The 25073-nt window shown below is 38.1% G+C and overlaps 1 protein-coding gene across 1 annotated transcript in view; it reads left to right on the forward strand.

The window, feature by feature from the left end:
• The window catches only part of b3glcta (beta 3-glucosyltransferase a), a 90218-nt gene that overhangs the window by 45891 nt on the left and 19254 nt on the right, over positions 1 to 25073 (forward strand). Inside the window, exons 4-8 of the mRNA XM_085379324.1 lie at positions 9138 to 9247; positions 20465 to 20541; positions 21186 to 21297; positions 24000 to 24136; positions 24282 to 24345. Of these exons, the coding sequence (XP_085235450.1) occupies positions 9138 to 9247; positions 20465 to 20541; positions 21186 to 21297; positions 24000 to 24136; positions 24282 to 24345 (500 nt within the window). The remainder of the gene's footprint in view (positions 1 to 9137; positions 9248 to 20464; positions 20542 to 21185; positions 21298 to 23999; positions 24137 to 24281; positions 24346 to 25073) is intronic.

Raw genomic sequence — 25073 nt, forward strand, 5'->3', positions numbered from 1 at the left:
GAGGAAAAGATCAAATGGATAAAACGTGTGTTTTATATGCATACTGGCACAGCAGAGAAGTCCGAGTTATGAATAGCAATACATGTAAGAAAAACAGAAAACTATCTCCTATTAAAACAACTTCAAAAGAAGTTCACGTGCATTGTTTGTGCCATTTAGAAATACTGTATCAGGAGGTAAAACATCTAAACAAGAATAACTTTTCTGCCAATTCCAATTATTTTTATTAGGTAGATCCAACGCAGTGTTTATAACTTACATACATGGCTAAATGAGGCAGTTTTTGACTAAAATCTATCCAGGTCACCACTTAAACCATAGTAATCCATTACTTACTTTACTATTAGGCTAATTTTAAAAGCATCAGTGGAGATGTGTGAGGTTAATTACTGACTTCATAAGAAGTCATAAAACTTTTCATTTGAACTTTTGTCTTTTTTCCCCTTCTATTAGGGACACATTAATTAGCAGCATATTATAAGAATAGAATGGAAACCTTAATACAGACATCATTAATTACATTAATATAGTCTAATGGTACCTTTGCTGTTTATTTGGGTCATCACCAGTATCTGTGTGTGGTCTTTTTTTCTAGTATATTTCTTTCATTTTCAAAATGTTTATTAAAATGTTAAATCGATGTACTAGAAAGTTGATATAATAAATAAATAACCTTAAATTGTTTTTCAGGGAATGTACCAGCATTGGGCAGATCCAAGGTGTATTGCCCAAAGCTGTGTTTTAAATCTGGATCTAAATGTATACTGTTATATAGTTGAGGTTATATACTAACTCAATAGAGTTAGTATATAACCTCAACATATATACTAACTCAACCTACATCTCCTTTTTCAGAACAAAACCTAAATGCCAGAATTTAAATCCAATTATCACTATAGCAGTCGTTAATCCTAGGAAAGCTGTGTTACTGTCCCGTATGCGGCTATATTATATTTATTCAGTGGCTCAGCCTCTCCAGGCCAAGAGGACACGCGAGAAGATAGAATGCATATCAATGTTCACAAGATGTTGACTGAACTCCTTTTTCTAACTAGTATTTCTTATTTTCCTTTTTTTTTTCCCCCTCCCTACAAACAGTGCTTTGCTGCTTGCTTGTGACAATGCTCTATTGTGTCTGTGTCTTTCCTTTATTCAAGTGGTAAATGGCTTGCACTTATAGGTCTTCTTAGAAGTTCTCAAACTCCTTTGCGTTGCTGCTTTGTGTCTCGTTCACTTTTTCCACATATTTACAATGGAGGTGCAGTTGTCATGCAAGGTGCTCACCAGCCACCGGGAGCATCCTGTTTAGTATTTTGCCCAAGGACACTTGTGGAGAAGCCAGGGATTAAATCTCTAGCCATGTGATTAGTGGAAAACCCGCTCAAACACCTGAACATAGCTGATGGCTTTATTTCATTTAATTTAAAAAGTAATTTAAAAAGCAGGCAACCATCCTGAGAAATGCAATCAGTCGTGGCATATATTGCCAAATAAGATATGAAAGCAAACATATTCCCAAAAATTCAGCTTTACAGAAATTAGAAAAAAAAATGTTTTAAAGTGATATCAAATCCATCCTCGACTCATTCGGTACTTTAATGGGTAACGAATGGGATTCATAAGCAAAACCTGGAATCTGTTAAGCGTTAATTGCCTGAGCTTCCTGAATTATTGATTCTAAGTGAGGTTTAAGGTTTGCATTCAGCACTCATTAGTCTTTAGCAGAGTTATCCATGGAGTCAGGAACTCCAGAGAACCTCTAATGAGTGTGATTATCACAGGTTGGATGCAGCTTTTTTCAGCCTGTCCTTTTACATGTTGTAATTTCTGTGTGTTTCTGTGTTACTACTTGAAGAGAATGTTTATAAAAGATTGCTTGTTTCCTTTCTTGGCTTTCCCATCTTGCTTCTACTTCATGCACAGTCTTTCCTTTCCAGTCTTTTGTTGTTGTTGTTTTTCAATGCAAGTGACTCCCTATCGTTGTCTGCTGGCTTTCTTCCTCATTCCGCTCCCTTTCTGTTGTTCCCCACTTTGGCATTTTCCTCCCTGTGTTTTATTGAGAGATATTTATGATGCTGACCTTTTCAGCAGTAAGCTAAAAGTTAAATACACCATGCTCTCTATTGATCTTGTGCAGGCTAATTAAAAGTATGTATTAATAGAGGAAGATGGGTGATAGAAAATCATTTTTACTTACAGCAGGGGCCTTTGCCACACTAGATTATCATCTTTCAAGAAGGTAAATAATTTTTATTCCTAAAACTCAACCGAAAAAAAAAAAGAAAAAAAAGAGGGTGTATTCATTTTGAATAATAAATCCTGGACCTGGTTGGTATTGGTGGTCATGGTTAGTGTGGACAGAAAACTGCAACACAGTTTGCTCGATTGAATTTTGTCTCTTGCGTTTTGGACACGAGGAAGGGAAAGATGGAGGGGATTTTTTGGGAGATAGATGATTCTGGGCCATCTTGTCTCGGGGAGTCCAATGATGTGAGTCACTGGAGTGTAGCAGGTTTTACAGCAGCACAATCAGCTGCTGGATGGGGGGTTTGGCCTGCTGAGTATGGAAATGAGCTATTGACATCCTCTGTCATCTCTCACTATGTGCTGGCAATGAAGGGCTCTGAATCTGTCATGGCAGTGGTATTGTTCCCACAACAGCCTAATGGCCCCCTCCACAGAAGCCCATCCCTCTAGATCTTAGCCGACTTTTGTCATTGAAATTGCACTATGGATCTGATTTCCATCTTCTCCCAAACATACAAGCATATTTCTATATGTTTGCTGCCCCTTGCCTCGAACGTGTGTTTATTTGACTGCGGAGATGGAAATACTCGGGGCTGAGATGAAATGTTTCTGTGACAGTTCCACGGACTACACACACCTGCTCTGTGACACTGATGGAAATGACAGAGCTGCAGGAGAGCCTAGAGGTCAGTGGGCTCTCAGCTCCGCTGCCACTTGGCAACATCTGCAATCCTGCTCTAAGGAAGTGTCACTATTGATTTGTGTCAGTGAGGCGACAACACAGCACGGCCAGGCCACTAGAAGAACACAATCTATATACAGCCGTGTATCTCTCTCTCGCTGTATGCCCTCCTTTCCGTGTGCATACCTAGAAATACAAACACTTCAGCCTTGATTCTTTAATCAGCCTGATCATACCCTCTTATGCGCAGAGATGCTGAAGCTGTGAGTACACACGAGACTCGAAGCCTCCCTGTGGAGTTTTCCACAGATCAGATGGTGATGGCCTTTAAAGAGTGGTTTCATGAATTGAGAAAAGCATCAGATCAGAGAGAGAGGAGGAGGCAGAATTCTCCAGTGTTTCATTTCATCCAATATATTTCAAGGCTGATACAGTCCTTTTTTTTTTTTCTATGGAGTTGCCTCTGTGGAATGCTGAATGAGGGGAGATAAACGAATACTGCTTTCTAGTTCCATCGACCTGGCAAAATAAAATCATCTGCACCGAGGGGACTAGGGCATTGGCTTCATCTCCTCAGGAACCTTCAATCTCTTTCATTCAAGGCATATTATTTTCAGCCAAGAGGGATCCTTTGATAATTTAATTTAACTGCAGAAAAAAGCACTGTGTTGTGTGTTTTGCACCAGGGTGCAACGTCACATCTGTTATTAAATAGATGAATTGATTGCATACTTTCACCTCTGGCAATTCTGCTATTAATACAGCTACTACTGCTAAGATTAATAGCACTTTTTCTGTGACAGCTGTGAAAGCAGCACATCCAAACAACCATTAAATGCAACTTGTCAAACTTGCGTAGTTACTCTGAAAGCTATGACCATGACCAAAAACACCCAAGAAAACATCTGACATCCTATCTAAATACACTAGAAACTGTTAAAGAAAAAGCAGGCTTGGTACTTAATTTAAATAGTGCAAAACTGCATTACATGTGAAGGAAAGGAAAGAGGAAAACTGGGCTACTTGGATGCTTTTTTAACTTTGCAGGACGCTGTGAAGAGTAAGAAAATCATGCCGAGCTTTTTTTTTTTTTTTCTTTTTGTCCTTGAAACAGTCAGACATTCCCGCTGTAATAGGGCCTAAAAATACCTCCCATTTGTCAGATAGCACAACAACTAACAACCATCTCCAGCACTTCGACTCTCTTGGCACAATTACCCAGCAACAATATAGCAATCAATTAGAAATCGTACATGTGAGCGATCACACCAGCAACCTCAACCTAGCCGCAAACCTCCAAACACAAACCACACAGTGCGTTTACAAAACACGTAACTTTTTCTCAAGTTAAATCTATATAGATCTAAGCCTAGAGGCATCCCTGTATAATCTTGCCTCCACAGTGAAAAGTGCTAGCGCCGAAGGCATTGTTTTAAATCTCGGTCCTATAATTACGTAAAGGTAGATGTATCGATTGTATCGAGAGTGTATACAAAGGTGATTTTTACCTGAAAGGAGAAGGACAGAGAAAAAAAGAGACGAAGGAAGAGGGGTACTATAACAGGATTTTTCCTCTTCCCCTTTTCTCTCCATTGTTTGATGATTAATCGAAACCCATTAGTGTGGACTCGAGAGCAGTGAATTCTGTTTTAATTAGTTTCTTTTTTTACCCCTCATTCTCCTTTGCTTTGACGTAGGGTACGTGTTATCTACACAATGAGGGATTGGCAAACTGCTTATCTGATTTTGCTGTTAGTCTCCTGCAGCTGGTATTATTGCTGTACTGTGCAGTATCAAGAGACTGGTACCTCACTTGGGGCTTTAAAATGCACTGCTTTATGTGAAACCATATGCGCACGCACGTACACGCACATTCATTTAGCGAACTCAGCAGAAGGACATTTAGAGGTGGTGTAGGGGTATTCACTATGTAAGCTCAGCTCAGTGGAGGTTAGATCTGTTGGGAGATGGACATGCTGAGATTTAGCAAGTAATCTCCCCCATTACTAGGGCTCCAGGATGAATGGGATCTTTGTTATGAGCTGAGCAAAGCAGCGACACACCCACCGACACTTAATTAAAAAGATTTGACACAGATACTGTACTCTGACATAGTGTCTGTCCCTGACCCCGATGCTAATATCCAAACTCAGTATGGGAATAGGTTCAAGTAGTGTAATTGAGGTGGAGGCAATCCATCTAATCCTGCCAATGTCAGCACTCGCCATTCCCCTTTTTTCCTCGCACAACTGTTCCGAAGGGAAGACTGTAGACCTGTCAGTGGTGACTGCTACTTATTTGTTTTGAAAGACTAAAAAAAATACACTTTCTCACAAATCTGGGAAAGCATTGTTGGAGAATTCCTGCTGGTAATTAGAATTCAAGACGCAGTGTATTCTCTATGACTGTATTCTGTTTAAATAAGTAACTAATGGACACAGATAAAGCACGTTAGAATTATTTGGCACAGACTGTGTTGTTTGTTTGAGCTCATAATAAGTAAACGTGTACACAAGAACCCTGCACGTCCAAAGTTTCTGAGGTGCCGGCCATAACTCTTACACCTCCCCAGTTTCTCCTTCTTACTTCACCTACCTCTGAGCTTTAAATCCTTGAGAAGATTTTCAGTTGTAACAGTCATTCCAGCCAGGTGCTGCAGACTCTATTTGATGTGATGGACAGCTTACAGGATTTAGGAGTTGTCAGCTGTAATTGTACAGAGCTGGATAAAATGACAGTTTTTTTTTAGTTTTTTTTATTCCCTGCCTCTGGTCCTTTGGTCTCAGTTTGATTGTAGTGGTCGTGAGAGCCACAGGGTTTATATGGACTTTTTTGTGTAGCCAATGTCATTCTTCACTGAGCTGTGTCACTATTACTAGCCTGTAAATAGATTTCAAATGAAGAGGAACGGCAGCTAGCTGGGTCGACGACAAAGGTAGAATCTAAAGATGTTGTCAGCATCAGAGGCGGAGGCAGACATTTGACACACCCGGGGCTTAGCCCTAAAGGATAGTATGCATGTGGGATTTGGGGAAGGGGGGGTTGAAATGACTGAAAGATTAATAGGCTCTGTTTTGAGTTTTGTTCAAAAAAGAATGACTTCATATAGGGAAAAATATATATATCACATATGCAGGACACCTTAAACTAGCTTTTTAATTAAGCAGCGAGGCAGAAGAAAGTTGGGGCTGTATCAAGACATGTGGACTAACACCCAATTCAACCAGACCCAGAACTGATCCAGAATTAAAACAGGACTACAACAGTTCAAAATCAGGACTACTTAGAACTTAACCAAGACAGAATCAGAACTAGATGATAGTAGCACTAAAAATCATCATAGACCTGCACTACACTTGTTTTTTAATTCTACCAAAGTCCACTATTTAGATTGAGAAAAGTTCATATAATTATTTAGCCTTGTTGTGCAAACAAGCCTGCAGAACTTAATAAATGTAGAATTTGAAAAATAACAAACCTAAAAAGAAACACTAGGTACGAGATACATGAGGACCTATGATACGGTGATACTTTTGGTAAACAACCATTTGACTAACATGTGTGTCTCACCTGCTCTTGTTCCACCTCTGTTCTGTCCTCATTCTCCATCTCCCTCTCTGTTCCTCTCTCTCCCTCTCTCTGTTCCTCTCTCTCTCTCTCTGTTCCTCTCTCTCTCTCTCTGTTCCTCTCTCTCTCTTTTCCTCTCTCTCTCTCTCTCTCTGCTCCTCTCTCTCTGTTCCCCTCTCTCTCTCTCTGCTCCTCTCTCTCTGTTCCTCTCTCTCTCTCTGCTCCTCTCTCTCTGTTCCTCTCTCTCTCTCTCTGTTCCTCTCTCTCTGTTCCTCTCTCTCTCTCTCTGTTCCTCTCTCTCTCTCTCTGTTCCTCTCTCTCTCTCTCTGTTCCTCTCTCTCTCTTTTCCTCTCTCTCTCTCTCTCTGTTCCTCTCTCTCTGTTCCTCTCTCTCTGCTCCTCTCTCTCTCTCTCTGCTCCTCTCTCTCTGTTCCTCTCTCTCTCCCGCTCTGCTCCTCTCTCTCTCCCTCTCTGTTCCTCTCTCTCTCTCTCTGTTCCTCTCTCTCTCTCTCTCTGTTCCTCTCTCTCTGTTCCTCTCTCTCTCTCTCTCTGTTCCTCTCTCTCTCTCTGTTCCTCTCTCTCTCTCTGTTCCTCTCTCTCCCTCTCTCTCTCTCTGTTCCTCTCTCTCTCTCTGTTCCTCTCTCTCTCTCTCTGTTCCTCTCTCTCCCTCTCTGTTCCTCTCTCTCTGTTCCTCTCTCTCTCTCTCTCTGTTCCTCTCTCTCTCTCTGTTCCTCTCTCTCCCTCTTTGTGCTGACAATCAAACCAAACACCAACATCATCAAATAATAGTTGAAACCAGATATTTACATACTCTTCAGATAAAAACACTTTTTTAATTGTAACATCAAATCAGACTAAATGTTTATTTTTTTAGGTTGATAAATATAAAAAACATATTTGTTAACTTTAAGAGTAAAGAGAGAAACTATCTGTATTTCTTAATTGTAAATGGCACCAAATTGTATTCAAAATTGAGCCACACTTATGGAGCTCCACAATTCTTTTCCTGGTGTTTTGGTTGATATCTCTTGATTTTCCCATTTCACAGAAACAGGCTCTGTGTTTTGCCTTATATGCATCCACAGGTGTGTCACCAATTTACTCACATGGACTCAGTGATAGATTTGCTGAAGGTGAAGGTGACATAGATTAAAATAAAATAAAAAAATCTGCAGAGCCATATTAGTATCTGCAGTAAAGATCTTTTCATACATTGTACCATAGGCACAGTTGCCTCCATTTTTATAATTTTTTTAATTAATATTTTGTACATTTGTACATTTAAAGGACTCTTCTATTTTTGGAGTGTATTTTTATGTATCTGTATTATATTATACATATACTTTAAAAGTGAATCTCTGTCCAAAAAATGTGTTCAGTTTACTTTTTACTCACTATGAGCATCATTCATTATTCTCCCCCAGTAATTAAGGTTAGGATATGTATTATTTATTTTTTTTTATTCCAATCCATTCTTCTTTGGCAGCATTTAAATAACCTTTATCAGATTTGATGGTTTTGTTACAGACTTTTCAAAAAAGTGTTTTGCTTTTCTTTCACAAATGTGGGGATAAATTTATTTTTTTTTTTAGAATTGAATATTGATTTATTGATTAGCATTCAAATATCTCAGTGAAAACAGAATAAAGATTACCACAGGGCAAGAAACCACGAGACAAGGCTAATCAAAAGGTACTGGCTGAAACATATGCTCATTAAATTGTGTTAAAATGTACAAAACAGTGATCTCCTGTTTTGTGACGAGGACCCAGGCACAGAGAGACTTGATGAATTTAAGAATCTTATGATTTGATAAAGAAATTTGCAGACTTTCACAGAGATGGTAAAATTATGATGACTGATAACGGAGATGCAGACAACAGACAACGAGAACAGGGAGGAACAGGGGTTTAAATGCACCAAGGAGACAGTCAGAGAAAACTCAGGACAACTGGAGACATTTAGGGATGCAGGGACTGACAGAGACGAGGTCTCTGTGACAAGTAAAGTTTATCTTGCCTGGCTGGGCAGCTCTCCTGGTGCTCAGCACCCCCAAAGCTCTGATCCTAGAATCGCCCCTGATTTAAACTGTGAATATACTGCTGTGTATTGAAATTCCTCTTGTTTTGCATAGAAATATACTGAACAACATACAAAGCATAATATATAAGTTAACATCTACCAGAGTTCCACTGGTCAGCATTCTATTCTATAGCTTCTATTAGCAGATTTCAAACGGACATTGTTGAGCTAGTCACTTTCTCCTAACCTTGGCCTTAACATTGCTGGAACAATACTTATTTCTACTGATTTTGCAGTTGTGTAAGCCAGCTAGAAATGAACAGCTGGGCTGTGTCAACCTTTGGGTGTTACAGCACCTCAGAGAAAGACTTCTGACTGCTAATCTTTTATTAACTAAAACAGTCTGGGATGTGACATTTACATACTCTCTCCCCAAGCCAATTAAGCTCTTGATGTCCTGGTTATTATCACCAGGCCAGTAATGGATATTAGCAAAAGTCACCTCTGTTATTCAGGCTGTGGCTCTTATCTTGCCTTGCTTGCAGAAGGTCATCGATTGCCATGATCCTTTTTCACAGTATGTGAGCTGTCACACATTTTTGTCCTTTGTGTTCCTCCAGGCCTGCGGGAGATAGTGTTCGTCATCCAGAGTCAAAGCAACACCTTCCATGTGAGGCAGGCAGAAAGACGGAGAGAGGATTTGCTCAAGCAGGCACGCGGTTTTACGAAGGTAAGACTCAATGTGCACGCCTTTTTCCTATGGTGGTACATTTTAGTATAAATATGTGTTGATCATGACATCAGCTTTCAGCATCAGTCTCATCTGAATATGAGTTCTTTCTGTTTATGTTGCTGCAGGGTGTCATAACATTCAGTTAAACTCATTTTTCATTTAAAATCTACACACTAAGGGGTTTAAACATAAACACTTTGCTAATTGTTTACTAGTTGCAACGTTACTCATTGCTCATCAGATCAAATATTAAATATTAGTATTATATAATTCATGGTAGTTTCAGATTAACCTGTAAAGTACTTTTTAGTCAAAAGTATGAAGTAAGTGTAGTTTGAAATAGCTTCTCATGTGCTTTTAATATTTTATTTGTTATGGAAATCCAGTGAGTTGTCTAACTTTGATTTTCACATGTATCACTGTGACCACTTACATACTTAATAATCATCATCAAAAGTTTGTTTGTTTGTTTGTTTGTTTTCAGCATTTTAAGGGATTTGTAAACTCCCAGTAAGAACATCAGCATTATGTCAGCCTGGCTTTTTTTCTTCAAGTCTATTCAGAGTAGATTTAATGTAGTACAATGCATGATATAATCTATTCAGTTAAATAGTCAATGCAGTGTTGCTAACAACAATATTACATTCAATTAAAGGAATCTAATCACTCGCTGCATTTATTCTATTAAAAGACTTTTTTTCTTCCTCAGTATTCTTGGATTGGTCACTGAGTTGGAAACAATATTGTCTCAGTCTCCTGCTCAATGCTGTGTATCTTGTATCCAGAGTATTGACTAGCTGTGCCGAATTTAGAGCAAGTCATTTTTTTCTGATTCGTGTTACCACAGTAATATAAATAAATAAATTAATAAACAATACAAGCTAAATGTAACAAAACATTTAAGAAGAAATTTATACATAGAGGGAAACCTTACAGCACAAGACAATTAAAACACAAAAATTTAATTCTAAATGAAAACAGCAAAAGTGGATAAGTGGAAGAAAATGGATGGGTGAACGGATGGACAGATGGATAGATGATATAAAATTAGCTCAAAGTGGAAGCAGCGAGAAAGCCCACTTCTAAAAACATGTCTTTAAGAGACATTTAAGAAGACCGGGAGTGTGTCAATTTGATCTCCTTAGGGAAGTTGTCTCAGAGAGTGGGTGTCCTATCAGAAAAGCCTGGTCACCCTTCGTCCTCAGCTGAGAGAGGCGTTTTTAAAAATAAATTATAGACAAGTTGTAGTTTAGTTTGTTGTAGTTTCTTGACCCAAACATGTGTATAAGGAGTTTTAGAAATTGAACTGATATTGGTGAGTCTCCTGAGTTCCATAAAGAATGAGGAGACAATAGAGATGACATGCCTGTTCAAGCCAAGGAGCTTTGTCGCAAGTGACAAAATATTTGCCAAAATTCATGGACAAACACCCATGATGTGTTGTCGTATATGCTTGCGCTCCATCAGGACCACTAGATAAAGATTCACGTAAAGATTACATCAGTCATATTTATTAAAGGAGGTTCTGTGCCATCCAGTATTTGATCATGGATAAAATATGTTGAGTTGATGAATGTCATTGGGGTTTAAAGAGATGTGCAGCTGCATGTCATCTGCACCGAAATGGAAATTCACACTATATCTACAGATGGCATACCTCAAGGGTGACATGTACAGAGAACAAAAAAAGGTCCAAGGACAGACCCCTGAGGTACTCCATGGGTCATTTTTATAGAGGATGACCATGAATTGCCAGGTTTTACACTAAAAGACCTATCCTGTAATAAGAATAAAATCACTTTAAAAGTGGACCAGAAAGATAAAGATAAAGACACTAGAGTGTGTTCCTGAGAGAATATATATATATATATATATATATATATATATATATATATATATATATTAATTATTATTATTATTTTTTTTATTTTTTTATTTTTTTTGTCATAATGGCCAGTCAAGCTTTGGCTAGTTGATGATACCTACTCTGTCCCATAACTGTAAATGTCTTTTATTGTTTGTTTCTGTTTGTTTGTTGTTTGTCTTCAATTTAAAAAATGAAAATAAAAAGTCTTATAAAAAAAAAAAAAAAAAAAGAAAAAAAAAAAAAAAGTGGACCAGAAATGCTAAATAATAATACATTTCAAAGACATTTATTGAAATGCCTTTAACATTGTTAAAGGCATTTCAATAAATATTTTCCAGCATCACTGGCAATCATCACTCTAAGGAGTGCAGTGTCTGTGCTGTGGTTTACTCTAAAACCCAACTGAAGTGTTTCAAAAAAGTCTGTTCCCATTTTAAAAAAGCAATCAGTTTTTCAGCAACAACTTTAAACCCTTCCCTTGAAAATTACTGGAGCCTGTATTGTCTTCTTTTTTTGTCTCATCTTTGTGTGAAAACAACCCCACAGGCGCACACTACACCACAAGAATTACAAAGTCCAAAAATAAGAAATTAGATTTAATGTCTACTTAAATTTTTATAGGTCAGATTTTTTTTTTTTTTTTTTGCATGCTTTAATAGCTGGTACACTTTAAAAATATGTTTGCTGTAATAAACAGTGGCCTCAGTTTATGCAAGATGACAAGACTTGTCACGATGAGATTTAGTTACACTAATCCACATCACGTTTTATGAGACGAGACAGACTTGCCACATCATGTTCTGTTTGCATTTGAGATCTCAGAGATGACTGGCATTTTAGCATCTGTTGAATGCAATTACACAAACTAATTTCAGAGCCGGCAGCTTCTTAAAGACACATCAGTAAAGGCTTAACAGCTTTTTAAAGAGTTATAAGATTTGTGATAAACCAGAATTTTGATTGAAATGCACAAAAAAAAGCTCACGGGGAATGAATGCTGCTGTTACACAAAGGCTGCATATTCAACACGTTAACACGTTAAAATTTAATGTGGGTCTGTATGAAACATGACTTAACCCAAAATTAAAATCTAGTAGAATTTATAAAGCATGAAATATCAGATGGAAAAAATGCAAATGCAAAAAGGGGGAGAGAGGACAATGGGAACAACAATTTTCCCTCTTATACTTGCATTTCTTTTTCATTAAAACCTTTTATTTCATTGTTTACCTTTACCGTGTTAAGTTTTTAATTCCATGACTTAATAAAATGTAGTCTTTTGCTTGTGCATTTAATTTTAATTTTAATCAGCAAAATAATTCTCATTTAATAAGTCCACTAAATGAATCAAGGACATCTGTATCTGTAATAGCACAGCTTTTTAAATTCCTTTTTAATTGAACGCTAAAATTGACAAAGAAAAATTACTTCACTGCGACAAATCTCTTATTTTTAATGGAAAAAAACATTTTCTTATCTGAAGCTGCTATAGTTTAGGTTTGGATAAATCCAGGCACAATCATCTTTGAGTAGTTGGTTAATGATAGGGAGTGATAGTGGCAGTGATGAAAGCAACTACCGATAACTACTGTTAGAGCAAGGAGAGGAAGGAGCAGTGGTTTGCTCCATAATAAAAACTTGGCGCTGTGTTGACCCATCCATCCACCAAGATCTCAGAGCACAAAAAGTGAGCTAAACTTTTGCTCCTGACATGAATGAGAATTTACATTCTTTCACTCTTTTGTTTTTCTGTTCATCTCTATAAACGGACAGACTTAAACATAGCTTAATAAGGTATCTACAGTAGTCATCCAAGTAAGGCCTCAGTCACACACCCCTAGAGTCTGACCAGTGCCTATGGCAGTAAGTGTATATCCTGACTGACTGGCAGCGAGTGAAGGTTGGAATTTTGCTCACTGGGGAAATTGTTTGCAAAGAGCTGCACCAGAAATCTCTTTTGTCACTAGCGGATTGCTGCGGTCCCCTGTAGTTTGTTAGGAAGACGCTGACTTGTCTGCAAACACTCACCATTTTAATTCACTGAGTGCCACATAAACACACTTTGACTGGCCTTCAGAGTAACAGTTGTGTCATACCACTACAGCCAACACAATTCAGATTGCAAGTTTTACTTTGAAGGTGAACATTCTCTAATTCCAGTTTGCATCACACATTTGACAGTAGTGCTTGCAAGTGTTTGTATAAAAGATGCCAACTTAACTGCAAACTACTGGTGACTGTAGCACCAGTAGTTTGTATTAGAGATGGCACGATACCACTTTTTTATGTCCGATACCGATACCGATATCATAAATTTGGATATCTGCCGATACCGATATGAATCCGATATAGTGTTTTTTAATCAACAAAACTGTTTTTTTAAAAATATCTTGCTGCATTTTGTATAAGTTCATACTCAAGTTTAAAACAACAACTACACTAAAGCTATTCTGTTATACCTGTATGCAAAAAAAATATTTCATAGTTCAGCAATACTGATCAATCTAATAAACTTAAACCTACACCATCCTCCCTATTCTGGTATTTTAAAGAGTACTTAGCGTAAATATTAAGCAACCTAACTAATAGGGTTCCAACTCCCAGCATCAACAAAAATAAATAAATAAAAAATAGGGAACCACCCCTCACGCTCCACCTCATGACGCTTAATCGACGTAATCAACCTTAATTTGATGCAGTGTGAAAAAAAAAATGCACAGAAATCAATTATTTTTCAAGAAATATTAAATAGATTCAACATCTTTCTTCAACAAAATTGCAGACTGCACAGATGGTACCTTCCCAAAGGAAACAGTACTATAGCTTACTAGGGTATTTAAATTAGACTTAATAGTTACTATATACAGTAATTGACTTCTATTCATTTTACATCAAATTAAAACTTTGGGTGTCAGATAATTATTTATTAAAAGTGTAGCAAGTACATAAGCTAAAATAATTTATGTTGGTTATGAGTAGTTGGGCTAATTCAGAAGATATCAGATTCGGCTCTAGGAGGTGAGTGAAGTACAATAAACATACAACCACAGATATTGTGATTACAGTTATTATTTATAGTGAAAATAAAGTGCAATTACCAAATACCAATATTTACAAATCTGCAGACAGGAAAAGATAAAACATAATTCAAGCTTGTAAAGTATCCGCTGCACAGTGGTGCAGCAACCTCCTCCAACCCCCGGCAGACAATGTCCATAAAGTTGCTATTTCATAATTGATATAAGTCCAACGCGTATGACAGTCTGTAACAGGTTGAAATTGGAAGTGTGATGATCAGAACTGAGATTCCAAGACTGAGATCTCGAAAGTAAGATTTGGGGGACTGAAAACCAGGGGGGGAGAGTGTAGGCCGCAGCAGCCTCCTACCAGACCGCAGGAAGTTGTAGCTGGGGTTCTGGCTCGTTGGGCCTAGCTCGCCATCCAAGGTAGTGGTGTCGCTGTGGTCTCTCCAGGCCACCACTAGCCTGCACTATAATCACAGGACCACTATTAGCAAAATTCATCTAAATTTCCCAAGCTAGCTTTAGTTCCAGTGTACACAATAAAGTTCATGAGAAAATACCAATATACAACAAATACATATCCAACCATTGTAATAAATGAAAATAAATAACAATCTCAAATAACAAAACTACAGCCACGTAAAGTGAGAGTAGTAGTAATGTAGTAGGCCTCAGCCTTAGCTATCCCATCAGCTGATAGCACTGGCATACTGATACAGGTTACAAATACAAACAGACATTCAGGCTCAACTCACCATTCACTACGTGCGATGTCACATACGAGCCCCCACGCATCTACCCGCGGCGGTATCAAAATACTGTTGAACGCAATCCACAATTAATTCAAAAACAAGTCAAGATAGTAAACAGCAAAAAGCGCTCGCCCCAATACCTGTTGCTTCCATCCGCTAACGCCTCTCCCCCGCGTCTTTTCGAGACGACAACCCGGAAGGCATATATCGGTGCCTCGCGAATGTGATTGGTCACAACAGGCACGTGCAGACTCGCGGCGTGGCGTGCGTCACGACGCGTCACGATGCCTTCATGGACACGCTCCGGTTGGAATTTGAAATTCCGATTTAGTTATAGGTGCAGTTCTTTTTATTTTTATGTGGGTTACATCAGCTTGACATTTTAAATGAGAATAAGAAAGAAAAGTATGTCTTTGTGCCCCCCTTTTCGCTGTTAATGCCCTATCGGCCCCCCTGGCTAAACTTTGCTAGATCCGCCCCTGCACAGTGACCGGCGTCAGCTCCTGGTGTACAAAATGAATATTAAATAAATTCTAACAACAGCTTATCAAGCTTAAACGTGCTGCTGTTGTTCAGCCGCTGGTTTCCTCTTTCTGGTGCAAAGTGGGCCAAAAACAAACAAGAGAGATGGACTCACGACAGAAAAGCCGATCAGCTGATCATTAAGCAGTTTCATGATTGAAGTAGCAGCAAGAAGAGTCAGTTGCTCCATATATCGTTTGTTAAGCTTAACGCAGGAATGCTTTACAAACATTCAGAGATGGACTTACACACTTGCTTTACTTCTCTCGGGGATAACTTTGTTGGAGATGAAATGCCAGGTTGCTAGCGAAGCTCCAAATGCTATCCAGACCACCGACAGGTCCCGCATGCCACAGCGCTCTATCACGTGATGCATACTGCTCCAACGTGCTAACGTTCTGAGGTGAGTTACGGCGTGTTGCAAGTTTTGTGAGGTGCTTTCGTGATATTTAATGGATCGAATTACATTTTTTATTTTTCTCCGATATCCGATCCAGTAATTTAGGTCAGTATCGGACCGATACCGATACGTAATATCGGATCGGTCCATCTCTAGTTTGTATAAAGCAGGAGCTTTTCGGTGCAGCATCATATACCTCGTTGAGACCAGTTTCACCTGTGCTAGGTAGCTTGAGTGCTAGGTAAGATTAGAAAAGCACTATACAGTGGTCCCCCGTTTATCGCGGGGATTACGTTCTAAAATAACCCGCGATAGGTGAAATTCGCAAAGTAGCCAACTTTATGTTTTACAATTATTATAGATGTTTTAAGGTTTTAAAACCCTTCACTACACACTTTATATGCTTTTCTCAGACAGGCATGAACATTTTCACACTTTTCTCTCTTGTTTAAACGCTCACGTTCAAACCATCGTAGAAAAATAAGTCCAGCATTATAGAATGAAACCAAAGGCACCGGCTGGTGCCTTTGATGGTGCAAAACATTTCGTCAACATTGTTGTTTGTTGGGGAGAAACTTACAAACATACAGTACAGCACTTCAGAGTCATACTGCTAGCAATCGAAGATTTATGTAAATTTGACAAGCTGGACGCATTCTGTACTGTACAGGAGACACAGCACGAGATTGATAGACAATGATCTACAGCCAATCAGGACACAGAACACAATGTCCTGAAAAAAGAAATCTGGAGGAACCCCTTTCCTCAACCAGTGATAAAGTATACACATTTCTGTTAGGGAATGCACATTTGTCCCTCACCATGAGTAGTTACTAAATGATCACCAAGAGAGCTCTAGCCTCTATTACTGAGGTCCAATTTCAGTTAACATATTAAAATATTTTCATTTAGAATAGCTCTTAAAATCATCAAGTGCCAGTTTTTGTGCAAGCTGCTTCTGTTTTGCAGGATCCTGTTTTGTTGAATTGCTGTCAGAATAAAAATATGCCAAAACAAAAGCAGAAAAGGTGTTCGAATAGCATGGATAAAATGTAAACTCCAATTGATATTACTGTCTGCCAGCCTATCATCCCAAGCCAAACATAAGTTATAACCAGCTGTCTATGTCTACAGTCACACCTCCGAGGCACATCACAGAAAATCTTATAATTCCAACAGTCTTACAGGGTGTTATAGAAACAGTGAAAGAAAGCCATCAAAGCCAAAGAGACTTGCTAAGATTGTACTTTTGCTGTTTATTGTTATTTTAGATGTATACAGTTCTGTGGAACAGAAAACTGTCATGAAAATATCTATAAATCATTTTTGAAAACACAGCAACGACAATGCAGAAAAGAGATAACCTTGGATAGTTTTGGTAATGAAGTTTGGATGTGGGCAAAATGTTGTTTTAGATAATTAAATAATTAAAAGCTCACACTGTTTCTCTAATTATGTGAAGTTTCAGGGTCAGTTAACTGGAAACTTTCTGATATTTCTGTTTTTTCCTCATTGGACTCCTAAAGGTTGTGTTGCACTGATTTACACACAGGAACTTGTGCATTCTGTGTCGGTTCACAGCCCATGTTCCTACAGTCTGACATTCTGCCTTCTGGGAAAATTCACATTACATTTATAGTGTTTTTGTCATTTAGCCAATGCTTATATCCACAGAGACGCGCTGAGACTACAGCAAAATGCGATTAAACTAAAACCTTTACCAGCAGTATTGCAATATGCATGTTTTTAATGCTTTCCTGTTCATCACTGTAATAGCAATTCATGCGTATAAGAAGCCACAGTGATGAAAATTTGTTTGTATGAAAAATGGGTTTTCTTTTCAACTGCAGTCCTTATTTTTACAGGTGGCTTCTGGATCTTTTTTCTCTCCTCCAGCCCTTATTGGTTAAAGCTTCCTATGACTGTTTTACAGCCAGGTCCCACTGACCCCCATTATCTTCCCAGTCAGCAAGCAATCAGTGTCCTGTTCATGTCCTCGTGAGGACTGGCTCTTATCTTTTGATTAGCAGTTTGCAGCTCGCACCCAACTGCTATAAAACTATCTGTCTGGTCTTCTTGAATGCCTCTTTTATCAAAAGAATTTCGATAGCTCTTCGAAGAAAAAGCCCTCGTTGTGAATTTGCATTATTATCTGAAGATGATGCGTCTTTGATTTTATTTTTCCCCTTTATTTTTTCATGGAACAGCAATAGTGTAAATGTCAAGTAGAGAACAGTTTAATAAAACATGGCAGACGTCAGACGTGTGATCGTTTTAAGAGTAAACGTGTGTAATATGGTTAGAGATAATAAACCTCAGCTGACTAATAAGGATTAATATGTATACACAGTGTCGGCCTCATCAGCTAAATCAAACATGCTGCCGCTAGACAGAACGACTCAGAGGAGACTGTTCTCCCTGACTTCCTGCATGATGAGTGGACCATGCTGTAATGAACCACAGGGTCTTACGCTCTGCTGCTTTGTTTTCCTCACAGTGTGAAATGAAACCTTGGCTCTCTCAGACAATCCTCACACAATTTCTCAGCTCTGGCCACTCAAAAGGAAATTTTTATTTAGAAGGGATTGTAGGCACTGTACGCATCCTAAAATATCCTGTTCTTGTTTATTTCTTTCTTATCAAAGTATATATTTTAGTGTAAGGACAGGAAGTAGCAGCAGCAGCAGCTCTGGACTTAGTTTTATAGTTTTTTCGTCATGTTTTTTCTAATGCCACAGTCAACTGATCTGATACAGTGACCATCTCAAAAGACAGAAATGTCATGCGTTCTGATATCCTGATTTCTCACCATCGTTGTTGGGAAAACTTCAGCATGATGATTTAATTTGGAATATTCTAATGAGCATATCCAGATTCATGAAAGTATGATGAGAGGTTTTAATGTGCAACACAACCCAGATACTTGAAAAACCCAATTATAAGCAGAGTAGTTTAAAAAATGCATTCATCAAAGTGACAATATTTTTGTGAAATCATTGACTTCTTTACTTATTGATTTACTGAAATTAATAGTAAACAGTAGCTGTGCTGTGCAGAACAGTAAAACACACCAGTCTGATTTGCAGAATTGTACACAGTACAGTATTATGCAAAGCTGGTCATGCACAGTTCAGTTTTTCATGTTTAGCGTCTAAGGAGCTATACTTTCTTGTAATTGGTCTTAAGCATGAGTTCTCAGGGCTTTTTGAAGGTATTCAAAGTTTGTCTTTGGACACTGGATGCTTTTTCATTTATTTTCAGTCCACTCCTTGTACCTGACCTTTTTTTTTTTTTTTTCTTTCGTTAATCCACTTAATGCTGACCTATGAATTATTTAGACATAAAAAAAGCCACTCATGTTGTTTCTACACATAACAGACAACTTAGCAAAGAGCCAATTTGAAATAGTATTTTTAGGCATTTTGTTACTTGCAGCCTGTGCCAAAAACACATTTGTTCCCATTTCTTTGGCTGAATCTATGAAAAATGCCAAAGATAATACAATTTGACAGGAAAAAAATTTGTATTTTTGCACCAATAAGGTGATCCTGAAAAAGGTATTAGCTAAAAATTTGGCATATAGTGTAGTGTGCCTTTTTTTTTAAAAGAAAAAAAAAAAGCACAGGTGAGGACAAAAGAAGAAGTGGAAGATCTAAAAAATGAACTACATCAGATGAATGGTACCTGAAATGAATGAATGCCCCTAAGAAAATAGGAAAAAATCCACCAAACACCTTTTTACGGGACCTGAGAGTTAAATCTGACCCGTCAGTTGATCCATCTACTGTTTGCCGAAGCCTCATCAGTCTAAGGGCATCTGGGAGTTCATCCAGTGGTGATGGGGTTTGTAATTGTTGGAATTATCATAATTATAAACACAAAAAACTGTAAAAACAGAAACGGAATTTCGATCCACCATACAATACCATGTGGAAAGCATGTGATTGGCAACTTTTTGACACAATTTTTCAGCATGACATGCCCAACACGCTGCCAATATAGTACCCCCCCCCCCCCCCCCACACACACACACACACACACACACACACACACACACACACACACACACACACACACACACACACACAAAAGAAACAAAACAAAACTACACAATGGAAACCTATCAATCATGGACTGGCCTCCCCAGAGCCCAGACCTCATTATTATTGAAGCAGTGTGGGATCATCTTAAAAGAGAATAGAACAAAAGGCAGCCAATATCCAAACAAGAGCTTTGAATGTCCATCAAAAAGCCTGAAGAACTGTTCCTGAAGACTACCTAAAGAAATTTCAAGAAAGCCTGTCTAAGAGAGTTCAGGCTGTGTTAAAGAATAAAGGTGCTCAAATCAAACTATTGACTTCCAACCTCGTTAGAATGATGCAAACTCTGTCTTTGCCTTAAATACTGCATTTCCATGATGACAAATTGCTGAATTGTTTTCTAACTAAAATATAAAGAAATGAGGGATATCTCAAGAAATTTTACACAACTGTACAGTGTGTAGGATTTGGAGGAAATCAGCTAAAACATAAAAAAGGAAACATGTTAAATAACAAGAGACATCAGTCTTATGAAACTTATATAGAAAAAAAATCTACTGATGGAGGGAATGGAAATTCTTATCTGTCGTTTCTGTGTTGTTTCTTACAGAAACAGCCGGTGGTTTTGCTCCTTCACAGTTTATCAGAAAATGAAGGCGACTGGAGCATCCTTCCTCTGCTGCCTTAGTAAGTATCCCTAAACTGGTAATGATTGGGTGTGATTAACAAACAGTTAACACAACTCAGCTTTGTGCTGAGGACTGCATATGAGAAACACTGTCTTCTGTCAATTTCTACTGTGTAAATTTGAAATTTTGAAGGTAAATTTTTCTGTTTTGAGGACATTTTGTTGCCACATTTGTGTAAAAGCCATTACTAACACAGTAACGGTGATTTATTGCTTCATTTTATGATAAATACCTTCTTAATGTGCATGTAGGTGTGACAACAGGTATTCAGCGGTATGAACAGCATGATAAAGGCATTAGCTTCAGTTGTCTGGATGCCTGAGCCTTTTTAAAAATCAAAAATATGTCTTATGATTGTTTTAGGGAGGTGTGTAACAGCATCTAAATGTGTTCTCATCATCCATGGCATAGACTTGTAGCATAGAATATTCCCAGACCATTATATAGAAAGGCTTTCCTCCCTGAAAGAACTCAGTGTGCTTGTGTTGTTTTTTTGTCTTTCTGTCCTCTGGGGAAATGTTGTGACTGCTTTGATCTGACTGGGTCAGGAGCCTCAGCCTCAGATATCTCCTCAGAGTAAACTGAAGTGAAATGTTTTTATTATTTAACTCTATATATTTCTGTCTGCGTGTGTGTCCTCAGCTTATCACATTCCTTTGGGAAAAACTCTTCATGGATTGTATTTCTTGAGGAAGAAACAAACGTGAAGTTGATTGCTCTCATCAAAGTCCTTGCAAAAGTTGACAAAAATAAAGTAAGCAGAAAATATTTTCTCCTAATCTACATCTGTCTTTTTCTCTCCCATTGCTTTCTCTCTTGCTTTTTAAGAAATTCATCAGTGAGACCAAAGCTTCCTGTTTTCATTCCAGCTTAGCCGATCATTGCTTCAGTTATATGAGATACAGTATCAGGTTGGCTGCAGCTTCTTTGCAACAGTCGAGCTGCACTGAGCACCACCAGCTCACAGCGTAACCTGTCAGATATGTCACTCCAGTCTCAGCTGTAGACCTAATTTAAGGCCTGTCCCTCCACTCATGAAATTATTTTTCATCTATATGGGTTGGTGGAGTATGCCAAGTATAAATATTGAATGAGCACTCCAGAAATTCATGCATTGGAATTGTCATTTCTCTTAGTTGAGCTCAGCAAAATAACTTTCTCCTTCAGTTCTTCATTTATGAATTATTTAAATAACACAAATGTGGCACATTTTTAACATTTGTTTTTGAAATTTAAGCTGTTTGTAAGAAGTTTGCTTTGCTGTGCCCTTGGATTGTCATAAAAGGCAATTTCCACCCTGCGTGGGATTTCACTTCCAACTTAGGGATCGGTTTCATTATTGAACGCATCTTCGCAAATTCATTCTAAAGCAAAGCCAGCAACAGATACAACGTCCTGATGACTTGATTCATTACAACATGCCCAAAGGCAAACTCTTCTCTCTCAGGTGTTATAGCTTAGTGGGGTCAGCCTCATGTTAAGTCACAAAATTGGATTTCATATCAGAGTGTTTTAAGCAGCGAAGGCTCCTCACAAAAATGAGTTGCCACTTTCCAATTAACTTCAACCAGTTAGGTGCCAGAGCATGACAGTAATTAAACACAGTGCAACTTGTGATATACTGTAGTTGCAATTTGTGGATTTATTTGATAAACTAAATCGAACAAAGAAGCGAAGAAGGTAGTTTTGGCTGCTCCCTTATTTACTGAGGGTTGTCTTTACTGAGGTTGTCTCAGTGGCTGGATCCGCATGTTGATTTGCCACAGATTTTATACTGGATGGCCTTCCTGATGCAACTGGGATAATATCCAGGGCTGTGACCGGCGCTAAGAGTGCACTAGCCTGTGACCACGGGTTGCTGGGCTTGAATAAAGAAAAGCAAATGTTTAATTACACAGACTGTAGCCACTCTATCATCCATCTACCATTACCAAAGACTGCTACTCCTGCTACTGTTGAGTGATGGTCAGATTTTAGTGAAGCTTACATGCAATGACCTAGTGGGTTTTCACACATACTCTGCTGAAGGTTAATGTCATATTTGTCATTTTAGAGACATTTCCATTTTCACAGCACAACCTTCACAAACACTACTTAGAATTTAAATTTCACCACATTTCCACTGCTGATGTACTGAATAAAATTCAGAACTAACCATTTAGCAAACTTGTTAACGTAAAATACATTTTTCATGCACAAAACGAGAGAAACACCAAATTATATTTATTCCTTGAAATATTGCTTTGCCACACATGTTGCCCACCACATGTATTCCTGATGATCATGGTCTTATTGGTCATAATCATGGAGTAGTCCTAATGGTTGACTCCCACATTGGAAAGGCGTGGTTGGGTTGGGGTCTTTTTATCACCATTATGCTAATAGAAGAAATATAGTCAGTGCTACTCTGATGCATATTTTCATGCTTTTTATGGCCATGGTTACTACTGACCATGCAGTCAAAATACTCTTGAATCCTTTTATTAGGTGATCAACCAGATTACCAGGGCAGCTGTGGCTACAATGTAGCTTGCCATCGCCAGTGTGTGAATGTGTGTGTGAATGGGTGAATGACTGAATGTAGTGTGAAGCACTTTGGGGTCCTTGGGGACTAGAAAAGCGCTATACAAATCCAGGCCATTTACTTTGTGGCCTGGGTTTGTGAGCCCCGTTGATATCTTAGTGAATTTTAATTCTCATTATATTTTTGCAATACAGCCAATCAAAATGTGTCACTTTCTTTATATTTCTCACACATTACAGTAACTTGTGATTTATGATGGCTCATGAGTTGGTTAAGCTAGTACAGCATTGACGTTCTGGTTTAGACACATCCCAGTTTGGTCTGTCTTATTGATATTAATGGTTCAAATAACATATTAGAAACACCTTTAAACAAGTAATGTTCACAGTGAGCATAAAACAACACAAAAAAGTGGAAACTTCATGAAGACTTTTTTCAACCTTTATGAAAGGCAGGATTTGTAGCAGGGGTTTAGGCCTGGTGGTGCTAAGATAACTTTACTGTACAGATATGAGAGGATGGTGTTGATCTTCCTAACAATTCTACATCAGAAGCATGAATATGTTTACTGAACTGTTGGACAATTCCTTTTAACTCGATCTACTTCAGCTCTAGGGGGATTTTCTAAAACTGTCAGATTATTCTTTTTCCACCAGATATGTCAAGAACCATGATCACAGCCTTTGTAGCTACAATATCTGTCATCTTTGAACTTTGTTCAGTGAAGAAATCTTATTATTTCCCCAGTTAGCAACAAACTTATTCACTGGAAATAATTTCAAAGATTTTCTGACGTGCAGTGTGAAAATTAAATTAGGCCACAAGTGCAAAGTTTTCTTTTTATGACGTTTCACAGCATTTTAATGGGGAAAAACAATAAAAACGTTTTATGTGTGACATAGTGAAATGTGTCTCTTAAACTTATTTATCAGGAGTGGTTTCTGGGTAAGCCCCTCTTTGATGAGGAATCGACCATCATCCATCATTATGCCTTTGCAGAGAACCCCTCCATCTTTAAATATCCAGACTTTGCTGCCTCTTGGGCCTTAAGCATCCCCCTAGTTGTTCGGTGAGTATGTGCAATAAATCTGTAAAACTGAATTCTTCATACAGGCTTCAGAAAATAAGGTTACATCACTATCACGTATATTTACACATACATTTATTATTTATTTGCTGTGTGTTTGATTTCAAAATCTTATTTATTATTTTAGGCTTGCAAAGAAAGTGAAAGAGGAGCCACTTAAATCTGACTTCACTATTGACCTTAAACATGAGGTAAGATACTATGCAAGTCATGCGGTTTTGCATGGAGTGAGATCACGAGCCTACTGGTTTGCAACCATTTTCTAACAGCTTTTTTCACTCTCAAGTCAATGCCAGCCCATTATAATTTATTTGCACAAAAAGAGCAAGGCATGAAATTCATCTAACCTTGAAGTGAAATCTCATTACTTTGGAGAATTGTCATGGTGCTGTATTGAGGCTCTTATTTTTTTTTTTTATCACTGAAATTCAGCCAGAGAGGCGTCTAGGGATTTTGTTGAGTAAACAGAACATCAGACTTATCTGGCTCAGACTGAAAAAGGTGGTGCCGTTAGATCTCTTTCAGTTGAGTAGAAATATTACACCTTCTACCTACCTTATATATATAATAAAAAAAAATAGAATTCTGAGTTTTCTTTTTTTTTTTTTGTTTAATGAAATGTGTGCTTTAAATATTACTGTACATGTAATATGCTGCATGAATTGCAGCAGTTCATTGCTGGTAAGTTTACAGTTTCTGTATTTTTCTGCTACTTTAGACAGTTCCAGGCAGCACTAGCTGTCACATCTCATGACACATTCTTACTCTGCAACATCTCTGTCTTCTCCATGCAGAATATTTAACTTGAAACCCAGATTTTCTTCTTCAGGAAGAAATGCAGTAATACTCACCACTTCTCAAGTCTCCTCTAATCTCTCCTCTTCTTAATCTTTTTTGTTATTCGGCTTAAATAGTGAAT

The sequence above is a fragment of the Rhamphochromis longiceps genome, linkage group LG14 (genome assembly GCF_057381845.1).
Source record: "Rhamphochromis longiceps isolate RC_006_pf linkage group LG14, R_longiceps_female_GT1.1, whole genome shotgun sequence".
In the NCBI taxonomy this organism is placed as follows: domain Eukaryota; kingdom Metazoa; phylum Chordata; class Actinopteri; order Cichliformes; family Cichlidae; genus Rhamphochromis; species Rhamphochromis longiceps.